At 37.3% G+C, this 7500-nt stretch overlaps 2 protein-coding genes across 6 annotated transcripts in view; one reads left to right on the forward strand and one right to left on the reverse strand.

The window, feature by feature from the left end:
* Positions 1–5515, forward strand: part of wdr4 (WD repeat domain 4) — a 26815-nt gene extending 21300 nt beyond the window's left edge. Inside the window, exons 9-11 of the mRNA XM_088401886.1 lie at positions 118–307; positions 970–1039; positions 4737–5515. Coding sequence (XP_088258012.1) covers positions 118–307; positions 970–1039; positions 4737–4927 — 451 coding nt within the window. The 3' untranslated portion in view covers positions 4928–5515. The remainder of the gene's footprint in view (positions 1–117; positions 308–969; positions 1040–4736) is intronic.
* A 368-nt stretch (positions 5516–5883) lies between these two features.
* Positions 5884–7500, reverse strand: part of drc7 (dynein regulatory complex subunit 7) — a 46673-nt gene continuing 45056 nt past the window's right edge. For 4 of the 5 annotated variants that reach the window (XM_088401855.1, XM_088401844.1, XM_088401836.1 and 1 more), the window contains one exon: positions 5884–7500. This exon is cut by the window's right edge and continues 111 nt beyond it. The gene's annotated coding sequence lies outside the window, so the exon portion shown is untranslated. The other variant, XM_088401864.1, reaches the window with a different exon arrangement.

Consider the following 7500-nt stretch of genomic DNA (forward strand, 5'->3'; position numbering starts at 1 on the left):
CTATTTTTCCTCTTTGTATTTAGGTTTTAGGCCAAGCATTCATTTTGCTGCATACAAACTAAATATTTGTAACTGATGTATTAGAGATTCAGTTTGAGCTCTTCTGTTTCTCCATAGAGTGTCAACAATTCAGTTTTTCGAGCTAAACCAGGAGAATGAAGAGAAGAAACTTGTGCCACACAGCAGGCTTTCTCTACCACACTGCCTACTTGACATGACCTTTGACCCAGAAGGCCGTCTTTGGGTGTTGATGGATTTTTCTGAAATACTACTTCAAATCTACACGCTGGAACAATGCTCCTGGAAGGTACATAACACAACATTCGGTCATTCGTTTTTTTCTACTTTTGCCATTAATGAGGTATATTGAAGTCTTAGTTTTCAGGATTGCTCCCATCGCAAAAGTCTAACTAAAGCCAAATATGAAAACCAAAGTAATGTTACTGTCAAGGTTATGTTTAAAAGTAGACTAAGACAAGCCCTGCTGCTAAACAGCAAAATAGTAACTCAGACCAGCCAAGATTGACTTTTCTCTACCTAGGCAAAGGGAAAAGCTTGGCGTACATACTCATGCGTTGCCAACAGCATTTTCGTGGCTCAAGCGTCCCTGCCTGCTTTTTATTCATTCAGTAAAGCATTGCACATTGCAAGACATAACAAAAGAGCCAGCCAGGCACCACCAAAAGCGGGGCGAAGCTCACACAACAGCTCTATCGAAGGACTAGGGCGAGATGAACTAGGACTGCGTAGATGGATAGCAATGCACACTATTCTAGACAAGAAAAAAGCACATAATGATAACAACCTAATGTATGATTCCCTTCACAGTTACCCATAGAAATTGCATACGAAATCTAGGTTCCAATGTATTCCTTTTGTCATTCATTCGTGGAGAAACTGATGAGGTTAAAAACGATTCATTGCCAATCTACAGTCATTTCTACTGACTTTTCTTGCACTTGCATCTAGTGTGAAACTGCTACAAGCGACTTGAAAACAGTGAATGAGGTCTTCAAGCCTTACTGGCAGACAACAGATGGTGAGACAACAAGCCCACTCATTCAGACATACACAAAACTGTGGGGCACAAACTTGATTCAAGAGCACAGTTTTGCTGATTCAAGAGCACAGCTTTGCCGAAATAGTTGAAAAAAAATATACGGCTGACCTAAATATGTAAATAGACATGAGACGAAATCAGATTGTAATGGTATGATAATCATCCATCCATCCATTTTCTATAGCTACTTATCCTCACAAGTGCTCCAGGCTTGCTGGTCCTTATTCCAGCTGGCTTTGGGCAGTAGGCGGTGGACACCCTGAGCTGATTGCCAGCCACTCGTAGGGCACACTGAGACAAACAAACATTCACGCACCCAATCACACCTAAGGTCAATTTAGTATGTCCAATACACCTGCCATGAGAGTGTGGGAGGAAGCCAGAGTGCCCGGAGAAAAACAGTATTGCGGTATCACGGTATTGAAATTACAGCTCTGCAGTACCGTATTTTCTGGACTATAAGCCGCACCGGTATATAAGCCGCAGCACGGAAATATGGGCAAAGAAATTATTTTTGTCATGGATAAGATGCTCTGGACTATAAGCCACATGAGATATTTATGCAAAAAGATGGTATTTGGAAGTTTATTTATATATATAATATATATATATATATATATATTTTTTTTAATTATTTAATTTTGTTGTACTTGTCTGCCAACAGCATCCTCTCTTTAACAGACTGAACATGCCTGCATGTTTAATCCCAACATATTTATTAGAAAATGGAAGGATGGATATTTTCAACACTGTTATTTCGATAGCTGTTCAAAATCGAAATACAGTGATCCCCCCCCCTACTTCACGGTTAATGGGGGCTGTCAATCCCCCGCGAAGTCTGAAACCCGCGAATTAGGGTATCAGTTCCTAGATTTCTATGTACGCCCCAATATAGCCGCAGTAACCATAAACAATCTTTTTTTTTTTTGTATTTTATTTCCTTTCTCCTATTATTTAATATTACATTATCCTTATTAACATTATTGTATATTCATTAAATAACTAATATTACTTAGTTTGTTGAGAATTTATTCTCAGGACTGGTTATCTGCACCAAGACTCCGGTGAAAGAGTACGCAAGTCATCATGTTGAACTTCACATTTATTTTGGCTCATGTATGGTGTATCATGTAGTATCAGTTGAATAATAAATCAACAAGAATGCTCAAGTCAGTCAACTAACATATAAACACTTGCCGAATTTTTAATTTATGAATTTACTGTATTTTTAGCCGACGTTAGCGGGTTAGCAACAACTAACAACAACTACTAACTATAAAATGCAACCTCTACAGAAACAAACACATAAACAGAATAAACACTCATCGCTTACTGAACATAGGCAGTAGCGTGCGTTATCAACATAAATGATAATAAACTATAAATATGAGCTTACGTTGTCATTCACTACGTCACCGTAACGAGCCGAATGACGCACAGAGAAACGTAAAACAAGAAACGGAAATGCAACGCGACCCGACAAATTAAAAGCATGAAAACGTCACTAACTCTAACGCTTGAAGAATTCTTAACATAGTTATTAACTAATATTACTTTGTTATTTGATTAATACAGTACTGTATAATGTACTTTTTTGCTTTTTTCAATTTTTGTACATTTTTGCACATTTTTTAAATGATTTTTTATTTTGAAATATTTTTTATTTTTCCTGGAAAAAAACGCAAAGTACTGAGACCGCGATATCAGAGACCGCGTAGGAGGGATCACTGTACTTCAAAAGGATTTTCTTTTGTCTCCCTTTGTTTGATAGATTATTTTAGTGAACATGTAAACACATTGCACATAGTTAATATACAAATCATAAATACATAAATAAAATCATATATACTGTGTACTGTATTTAAAATTTACACATCAAAAATGTACTGCAAATGTTATACATTTTCTTATTCAATTTATACATGTATGTATTTTTTTTAAATATATTGTTAAAACTCTTTGAGCACTGCCATTGATTAACATCTTTTCAATTCTATATCATAGTCGTTACCTAAATTGAAACCTCGAACGGATACACACGTTTGCCTGCTGGTGGCTAGCACAAAACAAAAAACAAAACAACAGATAAGCCGCACTGGACTATAAGCTTGCAGGGCTCAAATCATGAGGAAAAAGTCGCGGCTTACAGCCCGGAAAATACGATATATCATTTTAAAATCGTTGTTAGTAAACAGACATGTTTCGTTTTAAAACAAAATATATAATACAGTATGTGTTACAATAAATTAAAATAATGGTAAATCCACACTGGCTCACACAAACAAACAGACTTGATGGGGACTCTGAAGGACCGGACTTGGACACCTCTGGGGTACGGCTTGAACGTCAATCTGTAAACCTGGGGTGTCTAAGTCTGGCCCTTAAGAACCCTCATCGAGCGTGTCTTTGAGGTATATTTCCTCAAATACACCACATTCAAATGTTCAGCTAATAATCCAGAAGCCACACACCGTTGACATCTATGAACCAACATTAAACATTCTTTAAGAATAATTAATAATTTATTTCTTAAGTGTACCCTTAACAGTGTTCATGTGTCTCCAGCAGTTGAGAATACTCTTTCAGAACGCGCTGATGTGGCACGGAAACACAGGTAGCACTTTGCGACACGTGCCAGCACAAGATACTGGTGACCGTGCTCTTCAACCGTAAACAAAACAAAAACTGTGACGTCACTCGGGCTAGTGAAAACAATGCGACAAAAACCAAGGAGAAATCTTATTTCTATAATTTATTAAATACATTGACACCTCGAGATATGGTCGCTTCTCTACTTTTTTTCTTGATATTACAAAAATGACTGAGCATATAAACTAAAATGGAATATAACAAATCAAAACTTGAAATCTCAAAATTTCCATACTGAGTTAAATGAGATTCTACTGCTCGTAGGTTAAAATATCAGAATTCACTGCACTGTGTCTTTAACCCCTGGGTGTCCGGTAGATTTTTCACTACCTTAGCCTTATCATCATCATGGGCTGACTTTGAAAGGGTCATAACATTGTCAAAAATAAATACATATTTACTTCAACCCCTCAAAATGTTCATTGGCATCAGCCAACATATTTATGAAATTGAAATAGGAATATTTATTATGTCATAGAGTATTATAACTTTTGAAGACTTTTGCATAATGGGAGTCCAGGCTAAGTCAATCATCGGTGTCATTGAAAGGCTTGCAAATGTCATTTTACCACCACCCGGTGGTTTTGGGGTGTCAACACAGAACTTTTTATTGCACTCCGTTCGCAAGTTGCCATTGAAAGGATTAATGTAAAAATCAAGGGCAATGCATGATAAAACATCAGGTTTTCAATATGTCCAAATTTGACAATATTTCCACTTTCGAATGCAAGTAATTGAGCCCGACATGGGCTAAATTTGACATCTGCAGGGTGTACCTCTCGACCTCCCGTTTGCAAGCATTTAGAAGGGACGGCAGTGTGGCATATTGAAAGATGTCACGTTTTGACCATCTATGCAATATTTTAGCTTCATAGTTTTTGGGACTTTTTTTGTATGCTTTTTCTTGGATATCACTCATCAAAAATATCAAAAACCTCCCAGGGGTTAAATGCACCATCCATTTTCATCTTTCACTGATATAATTAAATTGCAACGCTTCTTACTTGCAATCCTCTTCCTTAAACAGCTTCCACTAGGGCTGCTCGTCGTTTTGAACATCTGCACAAGGTAACTTTTGATAACATGACCCTGTACTTGAATAAGAAGCAGCAACGACTGGAGGATCAGCAACAGAAGAGGAAAATAGAACAGAAAAACAATGGCAAGAAGGCCAGAAAAGAATTGTCTGGAACTGCTATGGCTTTATCATCTGCATGAATTGACTGTTTTAGTTTTACATTTAATATCCTGCGTTGTATGGTCACATGGCATTTTTGATACACCTCATACACGAGCTATACAACTAAACTTTGCATTAAGATGTACAATTCCGTTCTAGAGGCCATCACCTGAATCTCTTTTTGAGAATAATCTAAAAAAATGAGAGATTTTTTACATTTAAAAATAAAGCACATTTTTATTGTTTTTTGGGGTATTTTGTAGAAGAATCTGTTCTGATATTTGAGTTGCCACTGAAATTTATTGACAAAAAAAACCCATACATTTTTCCATAAAATATAACTTTTCAAAATAAGATTTTTTTCCGCATTAGTGTCTAAAAGAGGCCATTTCAGTGAAACCAATCCATGTGATACTGCTGATACTAAAAAATGATGGAGAGGTTGACCAAACCTTTTTGCGTGTGTGATAAGACAACCTTGGAATGCATCAGTCAGAATGCTCTAAAGGGGTTTTTCAAAAATGTCGTGAAGTCGAAGACTTCTTTTTCGAAAGCACATTTTCAGAGGACCCCCATTGCAAATGTTTGCAGAAACAAAACAAATAAATGATTTAAGCCAAACATAATTGCTGTTGTCATTTACCAACATATTCATTTTGGGAACAAGTATATTTGTTACTTTTCAGCCATACTGAAGCTTACATATACTGTCGGCCCCCGGTTTACGAATTCCCTCTGTATGAACTTTTCGACCAACGTGCGTGGACCGCGGAGTTTTTTGTCCCTGACTTACGCACAAACCTTTCGTCTTACGAACATTCCGACATGCAGGTCAATGTGTTTGTACAATTATTTTTGCTTTGCTGCATCAACGAAATCAAATGTTCATGCTTGTCACGGTAACGCTGAACGCTATTGCTCTTACAATGTCACAGTCACTGTCTCAGTCACAGAGATGCCGATATGCTATTGGTTGATTAAGGTCACAGTCCCGTTCTCACGGAGATGCGGATATGCTATTGGCCGGCGTCACGTCAATCACAGAAATGCCGATATGCTATTGGCCGAACGCCTTTATCTAGCTTTTGAAGGCACAGCTGGTCAGAATGGAAGGAAGGAGAGAAAATGAGTGAAAAACGGAAGGAAGGAATGTTGTGAAGACTTTGCAAACTTTATCTGTTAGACATGGCTTCTAAAATTGCAAGTGGCGGTAAAGGAAGAAGTAAGAGGATGATGACAATAGAAACCAAGCAGGAGATCATAAAAAAATACAAAGGAGGCGCACGCATAATTAACCTTGCTCGTGAGTATGGCTGTAACCGTTCGGCAATCTTCTAAGGGCAAGACTTTCCTTGCCGGGGGACGGACCGCGGTCAACAGCAAAATGGAGAGGCTTCTATTATGGATTAAAGAGAAGTAAATCGCCGGTGATATGTTCTCGTTTAAGAAAATAAATCAATAAATTCTGCGGGTTGGTCTCTGCTCCCCTCCGCCTCCACCCAGCTCAAGTCACGTCGCCCCAAAGGTAAATGTCATTTTTCCTTTGTATATGTGTATTTAATTTAACTGTACAGTAGATTGTTACTCATTTTTAATATGTGTATAAAGTCATGATGTTTTTACCTACGGTTTTTGCACGCGTTGCACGCATTCACTAATTAACATAGATTTGGATTGCCCGTTATACGAGCAATTCGAGTTACGAGCGTAGCCGCTGAACGGATTAAGTTCGTAACACGGGGGCCCACTGTACTACTAAATTACTTGGCTGTATTTGACAAATTTCAAAATTATTACACTTTTAATAATGTATGAAAATGGTTTAATTGATTGCATTATTTATGAGTCATGAATACTTTCACTAATATAAAATGAAATTACCACAAATATATATATATATATTTTCATTAACAACCCAAATTATTTCATGGACCCACTGCAATAAGGCGTTGACCCCACTTTGAGAACCGCTGCTCTATTGCCCAGCACCCAAGAGGTTCTTTCTCATAGCTAATTTGGGGAGTAAGGATGTTTTCAGGATACATGCTATACTTTTCAAACACAACAACACAATGAGGATGGCGACAATGTGCCAAGAAATTGAAATGTATGATTTTCCAAGATGACGTATGGACACTGCTTCATGCTGATTTAAATAAAAATAAAACTAAATAACATTTGATTGAAATTTATTTCCACACTTTTTAGTATTAATGAGGGGCAAGAATATGGTTAAAGTTATTGAGTAGGGATGAATGGTTGAGAGTCAGTGACAGTTATTCCATCTGCAAATGTATGATCTTTAAATATCAGGGATTCTTGAAAGTTTGTGAGTGTGGTCATGATGAAAAGCAACAAAAAAATTCACGTTAGAAACTAGCAGATGTGGGCACACTTAGTCAGCCCTGATGGACTTTGGTCATGATGGAAAAAAACAACACATTTCAAATTACAAAGTAGCAGACTTTGTCAGCCCTGACTGACTATTAGGATTTAAGTCCAGATTTGGTTGTAGTTGCTCCCATTCTTAGTCCAGGTTTCATTAACCAAAACTCATACTGTACACAATCTCGCTGACCAAAAGTTAGAAGTAATGTTTTTGTTATTTTGC

The sequence above is a fragment of the Hippichthys cyanospilos genome, chromosome 2 (genome assembly GCF_059441005.1).
Source record: "Hippichthys cyanospilos isolate Australia breed blue-spotted pipefish chromosome 2, RoL_Hcya_1.0, whole genome shotgun sequence".
Taxonomy (NCBI): domain Eukaryota; kingdom Metazoa; phylum Chordata; class Actinopteri; order Syngnathiformes; family Syngnathidae; genus Hippichthys; species Hippichthys cyanospilos.